At 55.3% G+C, this 27,040-nt stretch overlaps 1 protein-coding gene across 1 annotated transcript; it reads left to right on the forward strand.

Annotated features, from left to right (window-relative positions):
* Nucleotides 1-8,441: 8,441 nt before the first annotated feature.
* On the forward strand, nt 8,442-26,508 carry LOC102692768 (somatostatin receptor type 5). Its single transcript, XM_015359557.2, has 2 exons — nt 8,442-8,812; nt 23,577-26,508. The coding sequence occupies exon 2, from the start codon at nt 23,635-23,637 to the stop codon at nt 25,258-25,260; it is 1,626 nt and encodes a 541-aa protein (XP_015215043.2). The 5' UTR covers nt 8,442-8,812; nt 23,577-23,634; the 3' UTR covers nt 25,261-26,508.
* Nucleotides 26,509-27,040: the final 532 nt, after the last annotated feature.

Below are 27,040 nucleotides of genomic sequence, written 5' to 3' on the forward strand. Positions count from 1 at the left end.
TGTGTTTACAAACAGCAAGCCCTGGGGTACAGGAATGCATTTCTAAACATCATCGAACCCTGAACCTCCTGCTCCTGCACAGCCCCACCCCCACCACTCTTTGTACAGCTGCGCCAGGGCAGCCCCCCAGCGGCATTGTGGGAAGGACGCGGACAGCAGCCGCGGGCCGGCGCCGGATGTCAGGACAGCGCAGGCGGCAGGGGTGACACGAGCAGGCGACAGTCATGCCCGCGCTGCCAGGGAGGGGGGCAGCTCGACTGAAGCCCCCCCCCACCCCCTCCCCGAGTCCTCTTCCTGACACCCGGCCTCTCCGCGCGACAAGGACAGCGGCGGAGGAGAGAGAGCGGTCCTGGCCTTTCCAGTGAGCGTCTCCACGGCGACGCGGCCGGGCTGCCATCGTTTTTCCTCCCCCCCCCAACTGGGGAGACGGCCGCCGCATCTCACCTGGCCTGCACACCCCCCCAAACGTGCCAGACCCTCCCCGTGGAAACAATCAGAAAAGGCACGGCCACTATAGTATGATTCTAGGATTATAGATAACAGAGTAGTCAGCATTGTTGCCTTACTGCCAGCGCCGGGTTTGATTCCAGAACTGGGGTGCTGTCCGTGTGGAGTCCGCATGTTCTCCACCGCGCGCCCTCGCGAGTTTCCCCTGGGTGCTCCACTGTCCGAAGGCCTGCTGGTAGGTGGACTGGCTGCTGGGAAAACTGGCCCTGGTGTGCGCGTGCATATGTGTCTGTGATGAACTAACGTCCCGCCCAGGGGGTATCCTGCCCGTTGCATGCTGGGATAGCCACAGGCTCCCCCCACGACCCTGAATTGGAAGGGACGGTTAGAAAATGGGTGTCTAATCCGAAATAATGACATATAAAGCAATGGGCCAGTTCTCGTTCTGCTTCTTCCTCTGGGCCCTGAAAGGACAGCATCTATCTCCTCTCCCCCTGTACACGGACTAACTGTAGCATACGAGACAGATAAGGAAATAAGACCCCTAATCTGTAGCAGACTGATCTAGTCCAGGGTTTGTTTTATGAACTGCAGGCTTTTGGGTTCTCGGATTCGATCAACTAAGTAGAAAAGCAAACAGACAGACTCGGTTCTTTATCTCTCACACCTCTCTATGCAAATGCAATCAAACGTTAGATCAGAAGCATAAATCTCCAGCAACTGACACTGACGTACTCGCAAGAGTCACCCACAGATGGTAAAGCTCGAAATGGATCAAACGCCAGGAGGAGACTTCCTGCTACTGTAGGCGGAGATTTGTTTTAAGCATGATCTCATATAAAAAAGTGCAGTTTGTGTGCTGAAATCTGGGTTCTTAATGCCTGAAAAATCAAAGTTCCTGGATTTTTGATCCAGGATGAGCCCCTACAGCCCAGAGATCACAGCCAGGGTCCCAGTCCAGGATGAGCCCCAGCAGCCTGGAGATCACAGCCAGGGTCCCAGTCCAGGATGAGCCCCTATAGCCCAGAGATCACAGCCAGGGTCCCAGTCCAGGATGAGCCCCAGCAGCCTGGAGATCACAGCCAGGGTCCCAGTCCAGGATGAGTCTCTACAGCCTGGAGATCACAGCCAGGGTCCCAGTCCAGGATGAACCCTTAAAGCTTTTTACCAACAATTGCCCTCTGCCTTTTCTTCCTCTGTCATGGCTTCTACCCGCCCCTCCTCGGTGCTCTCAGCTCCGCCGGGGGGCTGTTGGATGGAGTGCTCTTCCCACGTTCCCAGCGCCTGACTGCTGCTGCGTGCTCTTCTGTGCAGACTGCAAATCGAGCTCTATTATGGAGTTCGCGGTGGAGGACTCTGATTCAGAAGAGGCTGCCTACCTCCGTCCTTCGTCTTAATGCTCCTGAAGTGGCTCCGAGTGCGCGAGGGAGAAGGATGAATCAGCCAGGCTGAGACAGCGCGTGGCAGGGGGGGAGGAGGGGCAGGAAGGAGATCTGGGTCTCCAGGAGGTCAGAAAATCCTTCATCTGAGGGGGGAAGGGGTAGATGATGGGATGAGGGAGGGAGGGATCATTAATAAGAATAATAGAAGCGTTTTCTCCCCGAAGGTCGACCGTTAATTCTAGGGTCCCTTGCAGGTCTGATCCGAGCTCCGTGGTTTCACACTACATTTTAAACAACAGTTCTAGTCTTCAATGTCTTGAGAGGTTTAAAGTGGGCTCCTGTTTTGAAAATTGGGAACCACTCTTCCTCCCTGAAAGGCCTGCCATCCCCCTCTCTCTTTCCTCTTGCTCTCTTTTTCTCCCCCTCTTTACGAGGCCCTCTCAGGAACGACGGGAGGGACCCCAATAACCCAGTCAACAGTCAACCCGTGCTCAGACACGACTGGTCAATGGCTGAGCTAATACAAGTCCAGTCAATCACTGAACAGACACTAAACGGTCAACCTCAGAGCCGACATGAACGGTCAATCTCAGAGTGGACATTAAAGTCAATATTAGAATAGACATGAACAGTCAATCTCAGAGTGGACATTAGAGTCAATATTTGAATAGACATGAATAGTCAATCTCAGAGTGGACATTAGAGTCAATATTTGAATAGACATGAACATGAGTGGACATGAACGCAATCTTTTTTTGTCGATTTCAGCAGTAACAGCAGTCGTAGGTACTGTATTTAACCCAGGGTCAAAAGAGGCTAATAGATGTATTTAACATATCCGTCCCTACAGCAGCATTCTAAGCTGTGGGGCAATACACTAATTTAGTATTAAAAATACTAAAAATGCGATAAAACGACCACAGAGGCTAGAAAACAAGATTGCCTGACATTTCAAAGACAACGATTTCCTCTTTGCAAATACTCTACAAAACAACTTCTTTGTAAACAAGTCGCCCATGATAAAGCACCACTGAAAGACTAGCCGTTTCCACGGGCAGCTGCAGACCTGATCCTCCTGGTGTGGGCGGCACACCAGCACCCACTGGTGACATCGCGCTTGATCTGTTTTGCCAACAGGCTGACTGCCTAAAGTTCAACCTAATAATGTTGACGTGTTCTTCGCTGCCCCGGGAAATTGAGAAAATTATAGCATTCAGCGAGCAGTGTAAATCAGAGGAAACAGCCGTAATGAGGCTCACCAGAGGACAGAAATAGCTTTTGCAATGGCCCGCTTGGCCTAGTTCTACAGCACTGTGCGAATGCGTTAGAACAGCCGGTCTGATTTGCTGCGCACAGGAAGTCCAGCTACTGGCGCCCCAAAACCCCAGACTAACGCGGGCTGGCTAGAGCACTCCGTACTCAACTCCCAGCAGCCCCACGCGCAGCTTGGTCAATATGGCCCAGAAGATCATCGGCTGCGGTCTCACCGAGATTAAACAGCTCTATGAGGACCGCTGCCGTGGTAGAATTCTGGCCATCAGAGAGGACAGTCACTACCCTGGGCATGAGCTCTTCACCCCACTGCCCTCAGGCAAGAGATATAAGAGCATACGGACACTTACCACTAGATTCTTCAATAGCTTCTATCCACAAGCAGTGAGACTGGCGAACACATTTAGCCATCCCCCTCGGACCACACCTACACCATCACCATACACCATTCAAACTGTCTACATGTTTACTTGCACATTGTGTATTGTTTGTTTGTATATTGTCTTGACGCACTGTTTGCACTTTGTTTTGTTTTTTACACTTGTTTTACAATCGAGAGACTTTCTGTCAGTAAGAATTCCATTGTACCAGTACCGGTTACATATGGCAATAAAGTTCAAGTTCAAGTTCAAGCTCAGCTCCCTTCCAACAGCGAGGGGCGAGGGCCCAGGGAACCACATGGGCAGAATAAGCTGCTGGCTCAGTGGAAGGGCGCTGGTGGTCACCTGAACCGCTGCAACGGAAAAAACCAAGGCTCAGAATCGGCACGCGGATCAGGGGTCGACCCCAAAGCCATCGCAGTACCCCGTCTCGGCAGGCGCCGCCCGAGACGAGCCGATGAGCCGATGAGCAGCCCACACTTCCAGGAGATAGCTGGCTGCCATGTGCTCATTTCGCGTCACAGGGTTGCGGTAATTACCCACCGATATGCATCAGACATATGTTCACTCGCATGGCGAACCTCCAAGCTCTCGTAATAACCGAGAAGAGGGAGACATCGGAAAAACTTGGCAGCACGAGGCAAGAGACGTCAGGACTGCACTGGGCTGGCTCCTCACCAGCGGCTGTCTGTCTCCAGAACCAGGCGATAAATCACTCTGTACACCTTGTCTACCTAGATAAGACCTGCACACTTCCTAGATCCTAAGACACTGACATCTGGCATTTTGGCCACATTTTTCCACTATAATTGAATTGCTTTCACTGTGCTTCTCCCTGGGATTTCACTACACACCTAGGAGACAGACAGCTGACAACCCCAGTGTTAAAATAGAGGTCCTTCCATGATAACAGGCTCGCTAATCCATTTGTTTAGGGATATCCCCAGTATGGTTTAGGGTTTTCTTATGCATGCCCAAGGAGAAAATATTAACAAGCAGTAAATAAAATAAGGATTGTCTATGCAAAGATCGCCAAGTGACAAGTCTCCTGTTTTTCAAAAGCACACACTTGCCAATATGTCAGACTGAAGTGACCAGCCTATGAAGTATCGAATGTGTCCCGTCCAGGCAGACAGTTTCCGATGAAGTGACCAGTCAGGCAGCCTGGAAAATAGACACTGGGTGATTAAGTGTCCTATTGCAAAGATAGTAACTTCAGAAACAGGACACTAAGCCCCTAATTAAGCCTGCCTATGAGTTAATATACTCAGCTTCTCTGTCTGATCAGAATATTCTACACACACATATCTGCCTGCCTTCATAAAGCGAGTGTACCCAAACTACAGAGCACAACGCAGTTCTCAATGCAACGCTTCCGCAGCAATGCAGAGCGATACGGCTTTCTGCAACACTTCTGCACCCAGAAACGACGAAGCAGAACGAAGCAGGTCTCCACAACGCCCCCGCAACAAGATCACCTTCTCCAGCGGACGATGGCACAGTGATTTCGATACTTCGGCCCGGGTTTTCCCAGAACCCAGGCTTCTTTCTTGAGTCCGGCCCGGCCGACAGCCTGTGAACTTTTGTCGGAGGAGGACAAGTCTGCGTGCCTGCCTGCCTGCCTGCCTGCCTTCCTTACAAGGTCAGGCTCGGGGGAGGGAAACACGGTACAGCACGTGAGAGTTTGCCGTTTGGGAGGTTTTGATTCACACGGCCTGCACGCCACACGTCCACGCGGCGGGGGGGTCTTTCACTAACTACGGGACCCCAGCGGGCCCAAACGTGCCTTTCAGATCACACTGCAGCGGCCCCGTGTTTTCACCTCGCTGTCCCCGGGGGGTTTCTCGGGGGCAGGGTCACGCCCGTTGTGGCGGGTGGCTTTTACCTGCGGAGCGAAACTGCTCGTTTCCATACCAGGTCCCCCCCTCCACCCCCGCCTTGGGCAACCGGCTCCCGGAGCCGGATCCGCGTCTGCGATAAGCGCCGGGAGCGCCAGTCGGCAGGGCGGGAGAGTCTCTGATCGAATAATGAGTTATTGATCTCGCCTCGCCTGAAGCCGCGGTGTTGTCTGCCGTCACGATGGCCGAAGGATTACGCCACTCTCTTCCTCTTATCTGAAGCCTCTATAGTTCACACATCGAGCGGGATAAAGAACGGCGTAATAGCGCCAGCGCTCACGCTGCGTGCGTGTCTGCGGCGGGGGAGCAGAGGACGGAAGGAAGACCCGCCAACGTGCCATTTTTTAATTAGTGAGCTGCTATTATTTCTGTTGTTTTCTGTTGATCCCCAGGGAGTGATCTGTCACGTCGCTAGCTCCAAACCTAGTAATCATACCCCTTTATCTCTGTGAATACAGTACTTAATCTGTCTCTCGACAGGCGCTGTCAGGAAGGGAAGGGGGGGTCAGTCTGTTATTGAATAATAACCTCCTTTCAGTCAGACACTGTTCTGCTCTCTGTGGTTGTTGTTTGTTTGTTTGTTTGTTTTGGGGTTTGTTTTTCTCCACTGAGATGGCTGGGGAATGGATGGGAAGAAGAGGCGAGATTATGTCCACAGAGGCAACGAACCAGGGGACAGACACATAAAACCGGAGGCCGCGAGCGGACCCACTGTGGAAGTGCACTCTCTAAACCAGGAACGCGGGGGGGGGGGGGGGTTCTTTACGCAAAGGGTTGCAGGAGTGCGGAACAATTTAAAGATCCGTAGTTTGCCATAGCCTTGTGCCTGGGCACTGCGCTCTAAAGACGCATTGGGGGTAGAAGGTGTTCCTCCTCCAGAACAATGAACACTAAAACACTGAACACTGAACACTGAACACTGTTCAAACACGCGAGGAAGACGCGTCTCTCGGCGGCCAGTGCTCTCAGACACCCTGCAGCCCTGCGGCCCGGCGCTGTCCGAGATGAGTGGGGTTTTTAAATGTGGACTTTGAAGCCTGCACACATTTTCCTTTTTCAAAAGACTCGTTTCTATTCTTATAAAGCCGTAAAAAAACAACAACAGATATTTAACAAAATATCCTTCGACGAAGGACGGTCCACAAGCGACAATAATGTACAGTATTCCTAGTGACTAATCAGATCACGTTTTTAGCTCGGTAAACGCAGAGACCACCGCTACTGAGGGGGCTAGGAATCACCCCCGGCGTAAAGGAGTTGTTTTTTTTCCCCCCACTGCTTTCAAATATCGTCTTTTGTATCGTCCTCTTGAAGGTCTTATGGTTACCATTTGAGAAAAAAAATAAAATTGGTGACTTAGGTCACAGTTTCCATGGTTATTTCTGCGCGGAAATTGTCGACGAGCTGAGCGACGGGTCTACACGGCCGCTCCCGAGACCGGCGCGTGTCTGCAGGGATTCTGGTCTCTTCCGGAGGACCTGTGTGATATGGGGGTGCGCTGATATAGGGGTGCGCTGGGTCCCGAGATCTGCGCTGCTTTACGCTGTTAAAAGCCGAGTTGGAATGGATCCCCGCTCTCACACCCTGGCCCAGAACTGGATCAGGACTGTCCAGAATTTAAAAAAAAAAAGATTTAAAGGGCTTCGCCTCGAGAAAAGCAGCTCCGTCACCCTGCAGCCCCCCGCTGGCAGCCCCACTGGAGCCCAGCAGGGTGAGCCTGGCCAGTACCTGGAGGGGAGACTCCTGGGATCAACTGAGGCTGCTGCTGGGAGAGGTGTGAGCGGGGCCAGCAGGGGGCGCTCACCCTGCGGTCTGTGTGGGCCCTAATGCCCCATTATAGAGATGGGGGACACTACAGTGTAAAAAAGGCGCCGTCCTTCGCATGAGACCTAAACCCGAGGCCCTGACTCTCTGTGGTCATTAAAAATCCCATGGCGTTTCTCGAAAAGAGTAGGGGTGTTACCTAGGTGTCCTGGCCAAATTCCCATCGGCTTTTACCCATCATGACCTCCTAATAATCCCCATCCCTCTGCTCTCCTCCCCACTGAGAGCTGGTGTGTGGGGAGAGTACTGGAGCATCATCCAGGTGGGGCTGCGCACTGGTGGGGGTGGAGGGGATCCCCCTAAGCTGCACGGCGCTGTGAGTGGCGTGTCCAGAAAGGCGCTATATAAGTCTAAGGAATTCGCTGGGCGCGCGATTCCCCGAGAGGCCCCGGGGGAGGTCGCGGCGCGGCGCAAAGCCAGGCGAGTTTTCAAGCTCGTTTTCCTCCGCTGTCACAAGTAATTAAGGCCGCCGCGAGGATGCAGATACCTTATTATTAAGCAGCAAACGAGAGGGCGACTCCGCAGAAGTGGGGGGCTCGTTTCCGGAACTGACCCGTTGCCTTTCGCCCAGAACCCGAGGGCGCCGGAGAAGCGCCTCTGCTCGCCAGTCTAACGATTTCCTGCCGTGGTTTTCAGAGCCACCGCTGTCTCCTTACGCGCGTAAAGGGAAACGACAGCTGGGCTCAGTCTTTATCAGTATTATGGGGAAATCATTGCCGTTTGAGAAACTGCATCAGTGTCCATCAGTACAGGGACGGGCTCTCTGGAATCTGTCCACACCTCCCCGGCAGGGGCTGTAACTCAGATCATGACCCTGAAACCATCCTTTCCTCTCGACTGGGGGACAGTGTAACTGCGGCCGATCGGGCGGGTATTCGCAATGCTAAGCCACTCGGGAATCGATCTGGACGGAAGATCTGAAGACAGTGCTCACTCGATCGGGCGACCGAACTGCTTAGTGGATCAGGAGTTTGACAAGTATCCCCCAGACCGGACCGGGGCTCTCCGGGAATTTTAGGATGGGGGACTCCGGCTCCAGAGGCTGCCTCGTGCCCTGAAGACCCCACCACCACCACGCTCACACACACACACACACACGCGCTTCCCCGCGCGACGTCGCGTCTCGAGCCCCTGCCCCTGCACTGACGCCGAACCGCCTGGGCTGATGAAGGAGAGCGAGCGCGCACACGCACGCACACACACACACACAAGCAGGGAGGGAGGGAGAGAGAGAGAAGTCTAAAGTGATTTATCCACACCTCCCACGGCACACAGCGCCAGCACTCGGCGAGCGAGAGAGTGGTTACCTGGATACGGCCAACTTATTCCCGCCCGTTAATGGACACGGGCTCAGTCGAGCGGGCGCAGCAGCTGGCGAAAGCACCGCGCGTGTTTGTGTGTCTATTAACACATGTATTAATTAATTACTCACGCCGCGAGCTCCAAGGCGCTCCGCACGGCGACTCCCTCTTTATTTCCTGCCTCCTCCCCCCTCCTTGACAGCTATTCCGCCGGTCCTCAGCTCCCTCAGACCCTCCTTTCTGGATACAAGCCGGGCAGCTTTTCCCGAAGTCCAACAACTTCCGACAAGATCCCACAGGGCGGACAGGTAAGCCCGTGTTTCTCCTTGGCTGTGTGCGCGTCTCCCTCCCGGGGAAATTAACGTTGGACACATAAAAAAAAAACGCCTGGTTCTACTCTGCCGTAACGCGCGGCGTCGCTTGCCTGGGAGTAATGCTGTTTTATATCTTTTTAGCTTCCCAAGTGAAAACGGTGTTCGCGTACGCCTGTTTTTTTATATATTTTTTTGTTGGTTTGTATTTATTTTCTGAGCGGTACCAAGTTTATCTGCGCTCTCTTTGAAGGTGTGTGTGGCGGTGGTGGGGGTGTCTCTTGCAATGTGCGCAAATACCGGCGGAAGGTGCCAACAGCCGCCAGACTGCACACGCAATTCCGCCTCCCGACGCGTCCACGCAGAAGTGGCTTTTTACCGTCCGACATTCCTGAAGGCTAGGGGTTCCCGAGGGGAGGGTCCGAAATCGGCCTGCGGGGATGTTCCCAGCCGGGGTTGGGTCTGTGGTCAGCCTCAGTGGGGTGCAGACCCGTTTCCCCCGCAGTCTACCGCTTTAATTCAAGGGGTTCCCAGCCCCACCCGTGCCGAAGAACACGCGTGTCCTCCAGTTTGCCGATTTCCAGTTTTTCCTCTCTGGAAAAACTGGAAATCTTTTACCTCTCTTTTCCTCTCCTTTCCAGTTTTTCCTTTCCTCCTTTTTCCGATCGGCCCGGCTCAGGCACGTCAGCCGGGAGGAGAGCAGACGGACGGGGTGGGCGGGGGGCGCATCGTCCTTCCCACCCGTCTGCGCGTAGCAGCCGTTTCGCCCCCAACCAGGGGGACGAGGGCTTTGGAAATGGTCCGTTTTTAGCTGGGGAACCCGGGTCCGAGCGCGGCGAAAAGAAAGTCAAAACCAGCAGGCAGGCAGATCAGTTAACACGAGCTCTGGCGATAAAAGGGCAGGGCTGGCCTTAGGGGAGAGCGGGGCGCCCCTGCGGGCTGGGGCCTCCGACCACCAGGGGGCGCCCTGCCAAAACCCCTGACTGTCGAGGGCGGCCGATTCCCCGAGCGCACACGTCTCGGCACACGAGAGGGGGGGTGGGATGGCACTTGGCAAATCCGGCTCGGACTTGGGGGCACCCCGGGTGGTTTGCGCCACCCCCGATGTAGAGCCCAGCGGGAACGAACACCAGGCGATACCGGGGTCCCTCCGGGCACAGGAGTGGGGAGGGCGTTCGACCCAGCGCCCGGCGCCGGGAGGAAGGGATTCCTGCGCACCGCCGTGAGCTCTGTGTGGCGCCAGGGGCTGCCCTGTCCTCTCGAGCTCAGCGCCGTGCTCGGCCCGCCATCGGGGGAACACCGCGGGCTCCCCGGCGAATGGTGACCGGTGCCGAGCTCTCCCAGGGGCGGCGGAGACAGAGGGGCCCGTCTTCCCCGGGAGGAGGACTGCTCGTCCCCAATCCTGCGACCACTGGACCCCGAGCTCCGGGATCAAGATCCACTGGGAGTCTCTGGGTCCTGCCGGGCCGAGGGGGGAGACCTCAAGAGGCGGCGGAGCCCCCCCCCCACTGCAGAGGCTCGAGACCCGGGACATGAGTCCGTGTTGGGTCCGACTCAACCACGTGCTCTTCACTGGCCTCCACAGCCTCTGACGCCACCGGAGAAGAGCTCTCTCTCCCCATCAGCGCCGCTCCGGGATCTGGGAGACGTCTGGAAAGCAGCCCAATGGGCAGATTTCGCCGACCCACCCCCCTCTGTTTGCTCTCCTGTAAGTGCTCGTTTAGCGAGTTCGCTCACTTCAGCCTAGCGGGAAAATCGCCGCTCACTTCCCAGAGCCCCCAGCTCCCCGCCGACGACCTGCGTCCAGGAAACCCTTCTGCTCCTGCCCCTGCCCAAGAGCTGCGTTCAGGAACTCGAGCGGTACGATCTTCCGCTTCGACAGACCAGGACGGATGACGCCCGGGGGGCTCCCACCCGTTTCTCGGAATAGGAGCGACTCCAGGCGCCCGGCCGTGAAAAAGGACCCCCGTTCGGTTCTGCCCCCCCTGCCCGGGACGCCGCGTTTGCAGGGCGTCCGAGACGGGCTGACGTACTTTTCACATCTTCCCCCACTGTCGAGCGCGCAGGCTGAAGGATCGAGGGCTGGGCTGTGCAGTTTTCAGAAACCTTTCAAACAAATCCAGTGTCCCTGACCCCCTGTCTTGGGTCCTGGGTTCGAATTTGATTTCTGGTGGGGGGGGGCATGTTCTCTATATGAGTTTCTTCCCACAGTCCAAAGACCTGCGGTAAGATTGTTCTCCAGTATGTGCGTGTCCTGCCCAGTGTGCATGGGCACGTGTGCGTGTCTGTGTGAGTGTGGGGCTCCAGCGTGCCTCAGGTGTCCCTGAGAGTAGATAAAACACAATGTCGAGGTCGAAATCACTCCTGTGACATTCCTCTAGACGGCCAACACATATACTTGGCTACACTGAGAGGTCTGTAACATCGCAGGCTGCTGCAGTAGTTGATTCGCTCTCAGACGGGGGGCAGGTGTCTGTGTCTGCGGCTTACTAATGCAGTGGGACCAGATCAAGAGCTTTTCCAGGCGTTGAAGTACAGACTATGATCCCTGGAGCCTTTTGAGCTGCAACCCATCCTGTACAGCGGTGCTTTCAATGACATGCTGGCCGGAGACGAGGCAGGGTTAAAGACACATTGAGCTCGGACATCTGGCAGCAAAATGTATTTGACGTAAGGTTACAGGTGAGCAAAAACCAAGTATGGCCTCCTTTGGTTTGGTCACCTTTTCTAAGGCTCTTGTTCTTCACTTAAACTGACGGAACTGCGGATTACTAGTAGATCTTGAAAAAGCACTGTTAACAAGTAGCTGAGCAGCATGCCATTGTTTTCCTATGATCCAGATAGATGTGGTCCAGTCGTGCAGTTTAAGCCATTTGGCAGTGGGGTGCGAATATTTGCACGCAGGTAGGTAGGTAAGCAGACCTGCCTGTCTCTGTTATGCAGCTATGCCAAGACTCTGACACACCATCTCAGGTAATACGCAGTTTGTATGATCTCTCCCTGCCTGGGGAGTGTATTTCCTTGAGTGGCACACAGTAGGAGGCGTGTCTGTCGGGGATGTATGCAGCTGTCCCTTACCAGAGAGAGCCCCCCCAATGTTCACGACACTCAGGGGTTGACTGCACAGACACGTGACGGTCCGCACCCCCCCACTACCTTTCAACACCAGAAGCCAGCGGGCGCGTTCCTGAAAGCGGCCCCATTAGTGTGAGAGCCGATTAAAAAGGCATTCGTCGTGTGCATCTGTTTGCGAGGTCGCAGCTCTCGGCGCGCGGAGAAAAGCAAAAACAACATCTGTGATAAATGCGTGCTTCACCATAAGCACAATTAGCGGTGCTTTTGCAAAACGCGCTCCGCACTCCAGCTGACAATCTGCCTCTTAGGATAAGCAGCATCACTTGACAAAAGAGGCTTTTATGTCCCCTGTACACCTGCCCCCTATGAACCTGCGACGGCCTTGATCTGCATTTGCACGATTCGCGATTTGTCAGTACCGTTCATTCAGAGGCGTTCCGCTCTCTCCCGCGAATGGGCTCCACGCGGCGGGTGGGGATCTCACGCCTTCAGCTCTATAATCTCGGCTGAAAGACGTTTATTGGGGAGGGCGGATTGCAAGCTCTTGATCGTCGAAAAACATAATAAAAAAGAGTTTGAACAGCCTGCTCAACCACCAGAGCCGTCGTACAGCGCGTCGCCCTGCGCCTCTCCCGGATCGCATTCCGTCTTTTAACAGGTGCACAAGCGCTTTAACGTCTCTTACAATTACGCAGGGTGCCTGCAGAAAGCAAAGGACGAGAATCTTCTGCGCAATTCACTTTAAAAAACCCTCATTTTCCTATTATTATGAACAGGGACTATTTAAAGACCTTCGTAAGAGCAATTGATTCACCACCTTACTGGTGGGCACTAAACTCTGAAAATATCTTGTGAGTTTAATGCTCTCCTTATGATGTCTTTCTCTTCTCTGGCCCTCCGGTCTCGCTCCAGTTTTGCGTGGTGACTTGATTGACTGAGACCTGCTTTTCGCGTCCTTCATCTTTCTTTCCCCAGCTGGACCGCACCGGGCGCTAAAAACCAGAACGACGTTCCACTGCATCAGCTCTCGATCGGACACACGCTCAGGGTGCCCGAGGGGGCGTGGGGAGAGGACTGGGGTTCCCCGCTCTTTAGCAACAGAAAGGCTTCAGAAACTGGGGCGCCCCTGGAGCAAAACTGGTTGAAGGTGGCTCTGTATGTAAACTGACATCTCCGATAGCTCTGCCAGCCTAGTGGAATCTGACGTGACCTTACCCAGCAGCAGGTCGAGCTGGGGGCACAATTCCCCGTCCAGCATTTCCACAGCTCAGTCGGGTCCTGTCCCCAGATTTCAAAACCGGGCCGCCGGCGCTGGGATTTCAAAACCCAGAAACCAGCCGACCTTTTGTGAACCTGGATCTTCCTTTGTCTCCGGTGAATCCGGTTCCCATCGTCAAGATCCTGAGCTTTTTAGGGCTCGTTTCCACTTGCCCAGACACATAAGCCGAAAGCAAAAGCGCCGACCCAGGACCCCCAATAGGGTCTGGCCCTGGAACGGGCCGCCCTGCAAGGGTTCTGGCCAGCAAGAGCTGCTGCCAGGCTATCTCATCTCGCCTTCTCGGGGGGCGGCTGCTAGGCCGAGGGGCAGCAGGAGAGGCACGCCCCCCGCGGGCTGCAGGGAGAATCACCAGGGCGCTGGCCCTGCCGGGCTGATCAGACCGGGTTTCGACACGGAGGGTGATGTGTTTTTGATTGGGTTTCTGGCCCAGTGCACTGCTGCCTCTCGCTGCTGGTTCCATTCCCCACCCACCTGCCGCCTTCCATCAGTGCAGTGCTGGACTCAGCTGGTTCTTACTGAACTCATCACCCCCCCCCCGTCAGCGCCCTGACCGGGGGTCCGCCTGCTCTGTTCAGGCGACAGAGACCCAGATCGCCGCCGGTGGAGGAAGAAGCCGCGAGAGCCGTCCCCCCGGAGCGGCTCGGAGAAGAGGGGGGCTGCTTTTATTTATTTTTTTCCCCCCTGTTGCTGCTCGACCCCCGCCTGGAGTGCCGAACCTCCCTCCCCGGGGAAGATCGCACAGGTGGCGGGCGAGACGAGGCGCGCGGCCGTCCGCTCGTTAGCGTTAGGGGTCCCTCCTCGATCTGCCTCTTGGAAATTCGCCCTCATCTGTCATCCGCCGAGAGGCCTGGTAATCGGTTCTGTTTGCACCCTCTCCACCCCCCCCCAGCTTCTCCAGAAGGGCCTCCTTCACTGCCGGGCCTCGGTGCTCTGAGCCCCCATCTCCTGATAAGGCTCTGGAGCCGCAGGGCCTGTTGGCTTTTCCACTCTGCCGATAAGAAGAGCCGTATCTGATCAACAGGGCTTTCAGGCGCGGGCTGCTGTGGGATTATTCTTATCAAGCCTGGCGGCCGGAGAGCTGCTCGGCGGTCTTGTACTCGTTTCTCCATTCTCCTCTGCTGCTGGGGGGCGTTTCTCTCCTCTCGCCTGAGGCCCTTCCGCTGTGGTGTTTCCACAGCGGGTGGAGCACGGCCCGGCCGGGGCATCCTGATTGATGGAGCACAATCAGAGAAGGGGGGAGGGGGGCTCTGGCCCCCCGAGAGGGGTCACGGGTTCACGTCCTCTGGGAAGCACAGCGCCACATCCGCGTGCCATAGGTCGAGCTGGGCGCGCACTCGCCCTGCTCCGAAAAGTCGTTTTATTAGAATCTGTCAACGTTCCAGCGAATGAAGGCTGTGCCTGGGTGCCAGGCGGGGCACACCCCTGGATGGGACGCCACACACAGATACACACACACACGCGCTCACACCAGGGCCAGTTTTCCCAGAGTCCACGACCTACCAGCTGGTCTTTGGGCTGTAGGAGGAAAACCGGAGCGCCCGGAGAAAACCCACGAAAACCTGAGGAGAACGTGCAAGCTCCACACAGACAGTACCCTAGGTCTGGAATCGAACCCAGGGCCCCAGCACGTCGAGGCTGGAATGCTGACCACTGCCCCACCATCCCACCACAACGACTAGCTCTAAATGTCCAGTTCCTTGTGCCGATCGTGTTCGAGCACGACCCTGCTGTCCCGCTGCTCCACGGCTCGACGACAATCCCTCGCTCCAGGGAGAGGGTGCTCGGGGGCGGTGGTGATGTGGAATAAAGACCCCCCTGTCCGGGAGCCGGGCGAGGCGAAGGCAGCCGGGACTCGGAGGCCGAAGCAGAACCGCACTCAAGCTTGTTCGAGAAGAAAGGAGGCGCCGTCAGGTGCGACGGAACAGCGCTCCCCCCTGGCCCGGTGAACTGTCCCGGGAGGCTGACGCCATCTGATCGCGCCGCTCTTCGATTCGCTCGGCGGCACAAGATGTATTTAGCAGCGGGGAGAGGGATGAATGTGGCACGCTGGCAGCTCCGCGGCTCTCTTCTAAGAGCTGGATTAACAGCAGCCATATCACCCTGCAACTCACAACTGGTAACCCACTGAAGCTCAGCAGGTGTGAGCCTGGTCGGTACCTGGATGGGAGACCTCCTGGGAAAAACTAAGGTTGCTGCTGGAAGAGGTGTTAGTGGGGCCAGCAGGGGGCGCTCACCCTGTGGTCTGTGTGGGTCCTGATGCCCCAGTATAGTGATGGGGACACTATACTGTAAACAGGCGCCGTCCTTCGGATGAGACGTAAAACCGAGGTCCTGACTCTCTGTGGTCATTAAAAATCCCAGGGTGTTTCTTGAAAAGAGTAGGGGTGTAACCCCGGCGTCCTGGCCAAATTCCCCCATCGGCTGTTATCAATCATGGCCTCCTAACAATCCCCCTCTGTGAGTTGGCTTCATTACTCTGCTCTCCTCCCCACTGAGAGCTGGTGTGTGGGGAGCGTTCTGGCGCACTATGGCTGCCGTCGCATCATCCAGGTGGGGCTGCACACTGGTGGTGGTGGAGGGGATCCCCATTACCTGTAAAGCGCTTTGAAAAAGCGCTATATAAGTGTGAGAAATTATTATTATTATTATTATTATTATTATTATTAACGGGGGGGCAGCCAGCGCTGGGGCCACGGATGGTGTTGAAGGGCAAAGGGGCAGTGTGGGGGCTTGTCCCCGCACCCCTCCCCCCAAAAAGAAAATATTTTTCTGTACAGAGGAATGAAAAGCAGACAGCCTTTTCCCCAAGAACGGGGCTGTGCACCCCTGGTTTATTTCATGCCATTTGATCAATCCTGTTCCGTTTCCGTCCCGTTCAGGTTCAGTTCTCAGCTCAGCCCCCCGCTCTGATCTTGCACGGGTGCGAAGTGGGTGGTCCCACCTCCCTTTTCCCCTCCCCCCCCCCCATCCTTCTCCTTCGCAAGCTCCCCGTGGGATGTACCTTCATTTGCAGGCGCTCCTTAATTGAATGAGCCTAAACAAACACAACAGACTAAGAAATGGACTGGTGTCCTGTCCAGGGTGTACCCTGCCATGTGCCCGTTGCTTGCTGGGATAGGCTCCAGCTCCACGAAGACACTGAACTGGAAGAAGCAGTTAGATAATGGCCGGAAGCATTAATAAAAATTGAGGTGGTGCAGGAGATAGTGGGTTAAACTGGACAATGTAATCCAAATCGTGACCTGTCAGAGAAAGAGTGAAGGGGTACCGTGAGACCCCGACAGAGAAGAGAAACAAGTATTCATGAGGTCACGGGTCAGGCCAGAGAAACAAACTAAATAGCTTATGTCCTCACCTTATCATATAACGTAGGCAGCAGTGGGCACCAGAAGGTGGCAGGTTCAAATCCTGGGTGGCACAGCTGTTGCACTTCGCTCTGATTGCCTTCAGTAAAAATGCTCATCTGCATAAGCTGTATAAAAAAGTGGACTGGGCAAACGCGTCGGCCAGATCAAGAAAGTAATATTACAGATTGCTAAGAGCTGTAGTTTGTATTCTGTAGGGTTCGTGCTGTAGTGACACCAAAAGTATTGGAAATCTTTCATGTTTGGAGGTAGTAGTGCTAAGTACTAATTACTCCAACAAATAATGCCAGTAATCTATGTTTACATTGGCTACAGTGAATAAAGTCTGGCCAGAAACTTATCTTCCCTTTTACAAAATAAGATAGGAAAATTACAAGTGGGCATGAAACGCAGGAAAAAACATGTCATTATTTTTTTTATATCTGTAAGGCACTACCTTGTTCGGCGCAAAGCTATTTCCTGGTAATGTTGTGAAAAACCAAACCAGCAAAATCAACTTTCAATACACACTGTACCTTCCTCGGTTTCAGAAAGGGAGGGGTAACCTTAAAAGCCTGCCCTCTCCCGGCATCACGCAGTCAGGTGGGACCCCAAAAGAAAGGTGGAAAACTCCTCCTCACAGCTCCAGGAAACGAATCTGTAAAGAGGTCTGGTGTTGACTGGAAACGGATGAAAACGTTTCCACGTGCAAAGCTGAGGAAATGACTAGTTCTGACGAAGTTCAGTGAATCTGCGCACTGCTGGACCCAGACCAGAGCAGTTCAGCCAGAAACAGCCAGAGCATGACTGAAACATGCTTTTGAAAATGGATTCGAGAGCACGCCTGCGCCTTCTTAATTCTGCTCAATGCATACATCAATTAAAGGGACAAATTGAGACAACAAAGCAATCTCTACCCACCAGGCATTTGGCTGCAGCGTGCGGAGACCAGGTGGATGAAACAGGCGGCTCTGTCGCTTTGCGAGGCTCTGTCTTCTGGGAAGAGGGAGCCGAGCTGTTAAAGCCTTGATTAATGTCGCACATTAGTCTTGAAATCTATTTGGCTGGAGCACCACCAGTTGGGGCTGCCGAACGAGGGCGACTATTTTAGCTTCGCCACCTCCTACATCCGTGACAGCAAAGGGCAAACTCCAGGGTTTGTGACACACACACAGTGCTTTGGTTTCAGACGCGGACGAAATCGAGACCTCAGAGGTAAGGGCGTTTTTTTCATCTATATTAGATACACGCTCAGATTCATAAGCTTTGAAGGCTTTTAAAAACACTATATACAGGGTCAAAATGTACAAAGCGCTGCACATGGAGAATATCCGCAAGTCCTGTAGGTAAGCTAGCAATACTGCTGCACTCCAGTGGAAACACACTGCCATCCTTGTAAGATAGGAAAAGCCTTTTGTCCTGCCTTTCCCAGAGGCACACGCAGTGGACTTCTCTTAATTGCCCCTGAGGAGTTTCTGTCATGCACTTGAGCTGTGTTTGCGATAAGGACCTTAAATACCCTTCTGCTGGAAAAAGACCCACAGGCAGCGAGACAGTGCTGCTGCTGCCCCTGATCAGATCAATACATGCAGATGGAGCGCACGGCCATTCGAAAAGAGCAGAGCTGGAGAAATACCCCAGATCAAAAGGATCGATCCCTCACCGCCTTGATGAAAACCCACAGATCGATTCCCCGGCTTCTCTACAGCGCCGAGCCCCTCGTCGCCTGCGCGGGCGCCTCTCCCCCGGGCCGGGCCGGAGCGTGGAACCGGGCCTCTGGGGTCGCTCGGCCGCATTCGGCGCTCCGTCGCATCTTCATCCCGAAGGATGAAGGGCTGGGCCGTAGCGGATGGGTTACAGTCCAGTGACTGGCATTTGGAAGATAAGCAGAACAATATCGCAGAATTCAGCGCCCCCCCCCGCCCCCCCACAGACACGCAATTCACTCAGCCCTGTCGGGTCTGACACTTCTTTTCACCTGGAAACGGCTCTTTCCACGTGTGTGACTGGCTGTGTCAACTCGAGGCGTAAGCATTAAACTACAACATGCCAGGGGTTAGACTCAGTCTTACCCTTAAACCTTCCCTAACGTTGTTAGGCTCTATTTAATTAGCAATTGCATTACCAACCGTAAATTCTCTCACACAAAGGCACAGGACCAACTTATTCCACTCAGTGATCCTCCCCCAGCCTACAGAATGAACCCGTGCCTCACTTTGCTCTCTGGACCGTTCTAGGTTACATCTTCCCAACACGTAAAGCGTTCGTCTCTCACGTTACTTCCCCTTGGGAAAGAGGCTCGCTGCTCCTGGTATGGGGTTCATCCTTCCTCAGCCGATGCCTCACACTGTCCTTCCTTTCAGACTAGCAGGCATTCTGGCTGTTGTCAAAGCCCGCCCCGGGCCTGTCCTGTACAGTATGTGCATCTGACATCAGAGAGCCTTGGGAAACAACATGGTGGCAACATCCTGTTGTGCTGTCTTTGTCTGGCCTTGATAAAAGCTTGATAAAGCTACATTTCTTTTCACATAGTTTGTGGGGTGTGTGTTTGTGCACTAAACCCTTGGGTCAGCAGCTCCACCACCCTGCAGCTCCCAGCTGGCAGCCCCACTGGAGCCCAGCAGGGTGAGCCTGGCCAGGACCTGGAGGGGAGACTCCTGGGATCAACTGAGGCTGCTGCCGGGAGAGGTGTGAGTGGGGCCAGCAGGGGGCGCTCACCCTGCGGTCTGTGTGGGTCCTAATGGCCCAGTATAGAGACAGTGACACTACACTGTAAAAAGGCGCCGTCCTTCGGATGAGACGTAAAACCGAGGTCCTGACTCTCTGTGGTCATTAAAAATCCCAGGGTGTTTCTCAAAAAGAGTTGGGGTGTAACCCCGGCGTCCAGGCCAAAGCTCCCCCTAGCCCTTACCCATGATGGCCTCCTAATAACCCCCCTCTCTGAACTGGCTTCATCACTCTGCTCTCCTCCCCACTGGGAGCTGGTGTGCAGGAAGCGGACTGGAGCATCATCCAGGTGGGGGTACACACTGGTGGGGGTGGAGGGGATCCCCGTGACCTGTACAACGCTGTGAGTGGGGTGTCCAGAAAAGCGCTGTATAAGAGTCAGGAATTCTTATTATTAGAGTCCATCGTCTATCACACTCAACCTGCAAACGGCTACGCAATAATGGGGAGCACAGCAGCCTGGACTCCTGCAGCTTCTCTGCTTGGACCAGCAGCAAGAGGAGCAGCGACGGGATCCCTGGACACCTCCTTTTATATTCCAGTCATTCCTGCCCCGCCCCCCCACTCCAGGAAGGCGAGCGCTCGTGATTAATGTGTGCCGCCTCTGTGATAAAGAGATTGAACATGTGTGCTCAGCTGTAGCGTCGCATGACCCCTCGCGGCTCATTCTCACCCCTGATCGCACTCAAGCGCAGCGGGACTGCTTATCTCTCCACCGGCCCCCTCCCCCTGTCTCCGACGTCGGAGCACGCCCCTTCCCACGCCCCCTCCTCGACTTTCTAAGGATCTGGAGCGCCTTTTGAGTGCTTCCTCCGCGAAAAGAATTCAACGCCAATGGAACTGAAAGCCCAACACCAGCTGGGGGGATTCAGAAGGCTCCTCATGGAGAACAAGGTCATGCACGGTCTCTGTTAAGGCCGTTACCCTTTTTTGCAAAAGTCTGGAGGGTGTCTCCAGGTCGGGAATCTGACATTTTTCCAACTGGGAAAAGACTGCTGTGGGTAGAAGTCATGACAGAGGGAGAAAAGGCAGAGGGCAATTGTTGGTAAAAAGCTTTAAGGGTTCATCCTGGACTGGGACCCTGGCTGTGATCTCTGGGCTGTAGGGGCTCATCCTGGACTGGGACCCTGGCTGTGATCTCTGGGCTGTAGGGGCTCATCCTGGACTGGGACCCTGGCTGTGATCTCTGGGCTGTAGGGGCTCATCCTGGACTGGGACCCTGGACTGTGATCTCCAGGCTGTAGGGGCTGAGAAAGTACTATTGAGTGCTCATGGGGGAAAAAAAAAAGCATCGCTCTTGAAATACAGCATAAAGAAATGAAGGCGAGCCAGGTGGCCTGTGTTCTTGAGCCTGATTTTAAACCTGGACCCACTGCCACACAGATGCTGCTCTAGTTTGTCCATTATTGTTGCTTCTCTCAGCCGGGCTGTGCTGATCACCAGGCTGCTGCAGCGGTCGCAGTCTGGGGCTCTCCTGTCACCCTGCCCCCCAGCCCCCTCCAGGCTGCAGAAGGGCAAGTTAAAAATACCTGCTGCAAGATCTGAGCACGCCGACCCCAGGGGCGCTGGGCCTCAGAGGCTTCTATAGGATGCAACTGATTTCTGTGTGGGGCTGGCCTAAGGCTCTGGAGCACTGGAGCACCCTGGAACACAGGGGTCCCCAATCTTGGGCCCTGGGCCCTGGGCACCCCCACCCACACAAACCACCCCACAGCGGCCTGTTTCTGCTCCAGCGGAGCTCTCGGCCACACAGCTGAGCTGAGCCCTTCACTGACTGCACAGCCGGTCTCGGCTCATTAACTGGTGCGTTCCATCCGTCTGGTAACCTCCCCAACGCCTGAGCAGAAAGGGAAGCATTCAGATATTCCAGTCCAACGACTTAATTCTTAGTTTAATTAAGGCTTTAATGGAACTAAGCAATGAAATCCCTGCAGGTGTGTGTCTGGATCTCCAGTCCTCTCTGATCTGGGATCCTGGGCACGTCTTTACTGACTTGAATCAATAGTCCACTCAGCTGGTCCATAATGCCACCATTCCTAGTTCTCAGTACGATACTATTAATTCTCAATGAGGATGATCATTTCCCTATATAACCGGATGAAGCAGGGTTGAATCATACTGCCCTACCTAAGGAATGGTCCTTGTATCTGCTGTATGCTTCCAGACCTTTTGTCCAGTTTAAGCTGTGTCCAGTTGAGCCATCCAGGGAGTCACCAGGCAGCAGGCCTGACACAGGGAAAGCACCCGCGAGGCAGATTGTCAGGCAGAGTGCTGTTGGGGGAAATGATAGACTGGCTTCAGCTGGTATCAGCTGGTGCTAATGGGCGCTCAGATCCGCTGGCCCAAATTAAATTCTTCCGCCACTTGTACGGAACACTGGTCATGCTCCGCAAACAGCGGCAGAGGGCTTTTCTGTGAAATGAGCCGCGCTTTTTTCACGTGTTCAGGCAAATTAATCGGGAATCGTGCCCTAGGACTTTTAAACCCAGGCAATTTGTAAAGCTGCTCTATAAAATAATAGATGATTATGACATCTGTTATTCATTAATAATAATAATAATAATAATAATAATAATAATAATAATAATAATAATAATAATAACACTTTAATAATGATAAATAATTAATTCTAATAAGTAGTGGTGATAAAAATAACAAACCTCATCCAGAACAGGACCTGGCCTATGGTCTTCCACTTTGACGTCGCTGGGATTGTGGCTGGGGTTCGAAGACGCTCGGCCCCCCACCCAGCCAGCTCTGGGGAACTGGGGAACGCCACACCCGCCATTCCTGCCAGAGCGAAGGTCTGTAACACAAGCCTGCTGCAGCCTGTGAGGCTGGCTTTAGAAAGACTCGGATGGTATGCGCGCACTGTTTGGGCGGTTAGTGGAGAAATCTGCCAACTGCCAGACGCGAATTCGTCGGGGGGGACCTGAGCCTGAGGGACGCTTGCGCCGAGTGAATTAGATTTAGAGGAAACGAAGCACTTCATTAGGAGGTCGCTGGCCGCTGGTCTGGAGCATTAGCAACACGCCTCGGGCTCGGTCCCGGCTTGGCAACCCGTCTCCAGAGCACACAGCCGGCGGGGGCAGCAGAGCTGTGCCTTAGCGCGGTCACCCCCGCCGTGACGCGGGCAGCAGCAGCAGGGTGGTCTGCTCTAGCGCCTCGGGACGATGGATCTGCCGGCGCGAGGGGGAGCTGAAAGAGAGGAGGCTCTTTCCGCGCGCGCGGTCTGAACCGCGGCCACTCGGAACACAAAAACCCAGGCAGTCCCCTCCGAAGCCCTCTCCTCTGCACTGCGTTCCAGGAGCAGGGCTCCTCTCCTAGGTTACGGAGAAGATGTCAATTAGGGGCCATTAAGGCTGCAGTATTGGCCCAGGAACGGCTCTGTTTGACTTGGCTGGGGTGTCAACAGGCTCCAGGCAAGCGCCCAGACAGACACTCGCTCTTCCTCTCCCTTCCTCCCAGCTCCTCTGCTCTGCAGAACGGAATTGATAAACGTTTACTCCCTCCCCATGCCTTTTCTTCCTTGTAGATTATTGTCTTATGGAAGGGATTCCCAATCCTGGGTCTGAGTTGACTGGTGAGGGGAGGGGCGGGGGGTGCATTGTGGAAAAGCTCGTTACTTAATTGAATGATACTTAATTGGTTTAACGAGATGCTTGATCCACACCTTTCTTTTCCCCCCTCAAGGGCGTTTTTCCTCCTGGATCATTGAAGATTGCAATAATAATAAATAATAATTAAGTGGGGGGAAAGGTAGGCTGGCCCTGAAGACCTCTGACTCGTGCAGGGGGCCGACAGGCTGGAGGAGAACAGAGAGAGGAGGAGGAGGGGGAGGGAGAGGAGGGCAGGGCTGGCAGTGCAGCAGGGGAGAGGAAGGACTGAAACCACACAGGAACCGAGGGACCGGAGCCAGAGGAACAACATCCACCATGGTGTCAGACTCACGTCCTGGAGTGTCTGGCGTCTTCTGGGTTGTAGGCTATCCTGAGCAATCAACGAACTTAATCACTGTCTCAAAGAGACCTATATAGAACCTTTTCCTCAAGTTATAATCACAGTTTCAATTGATTGTGGGGAAAAATGCACTTCTGTCACAGTACAGTTACCAATACGAACACCTCCGAGTCTGGCAAGACATTTTAAGAACAGTGTAGTTAATGAAATAATTAGACCGATTATGTAGCAGACCTTTGATGCAAAAGACGTCAGACCGTGAGCTGAGCTTGACAGTCTGGACAACAGGACGAGCAGATTTCTGGATGAGCTGGCTTGGGGTGTGTGTGGTGGGAGTATGGCTTCACCCAAGTCTTTCCTGCTTGTGTCTCTGCAGAACAGGAGCCACCGAGATGGGCCGCTACTGAGAGAGGCTACTCCTGCGCCGCGGTTCGATGGAGAGCTTACCTGGACCACCACAGGCCACCTGGATGCCCCCGTCCCTGTCGGAGGCCCGGGCCAGCGTCCCGCCCTCCCTCCTGCCCCCACCCACGGGCGACGCCCTCCTCTCCGGCCTGGCCCTGGGCGAGCTCTTCCAGAACGGGAGCCTCCCCAACAGCACAGGGGAGGGGGAGGGGGAGGGGGCGGGGCCGGGCGTGGCCGGGGTGCTGATCCCCCTCATCTACTTCACGGTGTGCATCATCGGGCTGGGGGGCAACACGCTGGTCATCCACATCGTCCTGCGCTACTCCAAGACCGAGTCGGTGACCAACATCTACATCCTGAACCTGGCCATCGCCGATGAGCTCTTCATGCTGGGGCTGCCCTTCCTGGCCGTGCAGAACGCCCTCTCCTTCTGGCCCTTCGGCTCCTTCATGTGCCGGCTGGTGATGACCGTGGACGGCATCAACCAGTTCACCAGCATCTTCTGCCTGACGGTGATGAGCATCGACCGCTACCTGGCCGTGGTGCACCCCATCCGCTCCTGCAGGTGGCGGAAGCCCCAGGTGGCCAAGGCCGTCAACGGGACCGTGTGGGCCATCTCCTTCGTCGTGGTCCTGCCCGTCGTGATCTTCGCCGACGTGCCCCGGGGCGGCGGCATCTGCAACATCGACTGGCCCCAGCCGGCGGAGGTGTGGAGGGCCGCCTTCATCATCTACACCTCCACCCTGGGCTTCTTCGGACCCCTGCTGGTCATCTGCCTGTGCTACCTGCTGATCGTGGTGAAGGTGCGCAGCTCGGGCAAGAAGGTGCGGGCCACCTCCACCAAGCGCAAGAAGTCCGAGCGCAAGGTGACCCGCATGGTGGTCATCGTGGTGGCCGTCTTCGTCTTCTGCTGGCTGCCCTTCTACGCCCTGAACATCATCAACCTGGTGGTGGCCTTGCCCGAGGAGCCCAAGGGCGTCTACTTCTTCGTGGTGGTCCTCTCCTACGCCAACAGCTGCGCCAACCCCATCGTCTACGGCTTCCTGTCGGACAACTTCAAGAGGGGCTTCCGCAAGACCCTGTGCCGCTCCTCCCGGAAAGTCGAGAGCCAGGAGCAGCTGGCGGCCCACCGGCTGCAGCCGGGGCAGCTGGGGCAGCCGGGGCAGCTGGGGCAGCAACAGCAGCCGCCGCCACCGCGGAGGCAGGGGCAGCAGGAGGAGGAGGAAGAGGAGAGGAAGAGGAGGAGGAGACAGCGGGCGCTGGAGCCCAGGGACGTCTTGAGGAGGAGGAGGGGGAGGGGGACCGAGGAGGAGGAGGAGGAGGACGATGACGACGACGACGAGGCGGAGGAGGAGGAGGACGGGGAGGCCACCGAGATGACCGAGATCTGCCACATTGCTCAGAACGGCAACGGGCAGCCCGAGGCGGCCCGGGCCCTCTTCCTGCCCAAAGGGCAGAGGTCGGGGACGTCCACCGTCTCCCCAACCTCCCGGAACCCCAGGAAAGCCGCCGAGCCCAACGGGAAGACGCCGGACTCGGGCACGGCGCCGGCTCCGGCCCCCTGCCTGCTCAACGGCGCCACCAACGGCAGCATGAAGCCCTTACCCGAGGAGCCTGGGGAGAAGAACACCTTGCTGGAGATCAGCTACCTGTGACCCTTAGGCAGCCGTGACAGAGACCTGGGGCCAGGATTCCCGCCGCGGTACAGCCTGCAGCGAGCAGAGGCTGGATCCCCACCCCGATCCGACCTCTTTTCCAACTAAATCCTCCATGAAGTACCCCGCGGGATTCCTGCGTCAGCCACCGCGGCACCAGGACACTGCCCGACGCAGCCCAGCGGCGGTCAGCTGCTGTCTAAAATCCACCTGTGCTTTCTCGTAGACCCCGAACGAAGTTTTCTCCAACCGTTACTACTGCAAGTGCCACCTCCATCTTGACATCCGCACAGCGTAGGCCACGTCTAAAAGACGCGGTCGAGGGAGGGAGGAGCTGCGGCCCGTGGTCCCGCGGTATGCGCGTTCATCGACGATGCAACGAGGGGAGCACCGAAGCAGGAATCCTCCGGGGGGAAAAGGATTACACCAGTGCAGACGGAAAACCCAGAGGAGGGCACGACTCCGCGGCGAGGTTTTGAAAATGGCAGAAGCTTGCGGGGCTCAGGTCCTGCCAATAATAGGGCACACGAGGAAAGAGTTGGAAAGAGCCTGCGAAGGGGACTGGGTTATTACAGAGCTGCCTCCTCAATACAGGTCCGCTCGCCTCCGGTTCATTACTTCATTGAATCAGTTACTCACCTAACGAACCGGCTGAACCAATTACTGCCTGAAGAGAAAACCAGATGCGTGGGGCTGCATGCTGGGAAGCCGGCCAGTGCTGCAGCCTCACGGCTCTGGTTTCCTGGGTTCGACTACAGTCAGGGGCGCCTCTTCCGTGCAGGAGTTTCCCCTGCATTTCTCTGGGGTCCCTCCTCCTGCCCGGGTGTCCCCCAGCTCCTCCAGATGGGCTGCCCAAGCTGATTGAGGTCTCCAAGTGCCCGTGAGAGAAGGGGATCCCATCCGAGGGATTTCAGACAGAAGCTTGTTTTCTGCGAAAAATGTGCTCCACCACGAGTAAACGAACTTCGGAACTGTAAAATATTCTGTTCCCACGCACAGCAACACCTGAGCCAATGTAGTCGTCCAGTCATCCAGGCAGGTGGAGGGACAGGTGCTGCGGTTTTTCCAACCTCCTGGAACTGAGCTGTGCAAGCCCCTGCTCCACAACAGTCAGCCTCCTCTTCGACCGATTCCACGGCGAATATCCCCATTGAAACAACTCGCCGTGCTCAATGAGCGCAGGCGGACAGCGCGACACATACCCACGATCCCAAGCTTGACTCTTCCCCCCCAAGTGGGCATTCGATTATAAAGGAACAAGTAATAGGTTTATTCCATGCTGAAAAAAAGAAGAAAGAGAACACAACGTTTCGGCCGTGGAGCCTTCTTCAGGTGTGGGTAGCGAGCTGCGAGAGAAACGGGTAGCGAAATCGTCAACTACAAAAACACACCCTAGAGCCACTCAGGACATACACTTGGACGAGTCAGCCCACAACCCGCAAACCAGTTCACAAGACTTAGTGGCTACAACAATTATTAAATTAATGGTCTCTCTATTAAAATCTATTTAAAAAAGGAGACTCCCCCCCCCCACCCCAATAAATGCATGAAAGGGGTGTAAGAAACGCCCCCATTTCTCACAGCAGGCAGGGGGTTGGCTGCCGAGTCTGGAGGGCTCACCTCCTCACCCTGCACCCTTGCGGAGGACAGCAAAACTGGAATCTGCAGATTCCAAACCAGCTGATCCTGGACGGTAACCTCCGGGAAGGTATCGGAGCAGGGGGGGGCGCGGGATCAACCCCCCGGCGAGTTCGACACTCTGCGCCAGGACGTTCCAGCT

The sequence above is a fragment of the Lepisosteus oculatus genome, chromosome 12 (assembly GCF_040954835.1).
Source record: "Lepisosteus oculatus isolate fLepOcu1 chromosome 12, fLepOcu1.hap2, whole genome shotgun sequence".
Taxonomy (NCBI): Eukaryota; Metazoa; Chordata; class Actinopteri; order Semionotiformes; family Lepisosteidae; genus Lepisosteus; species Lepisosteus oculatus.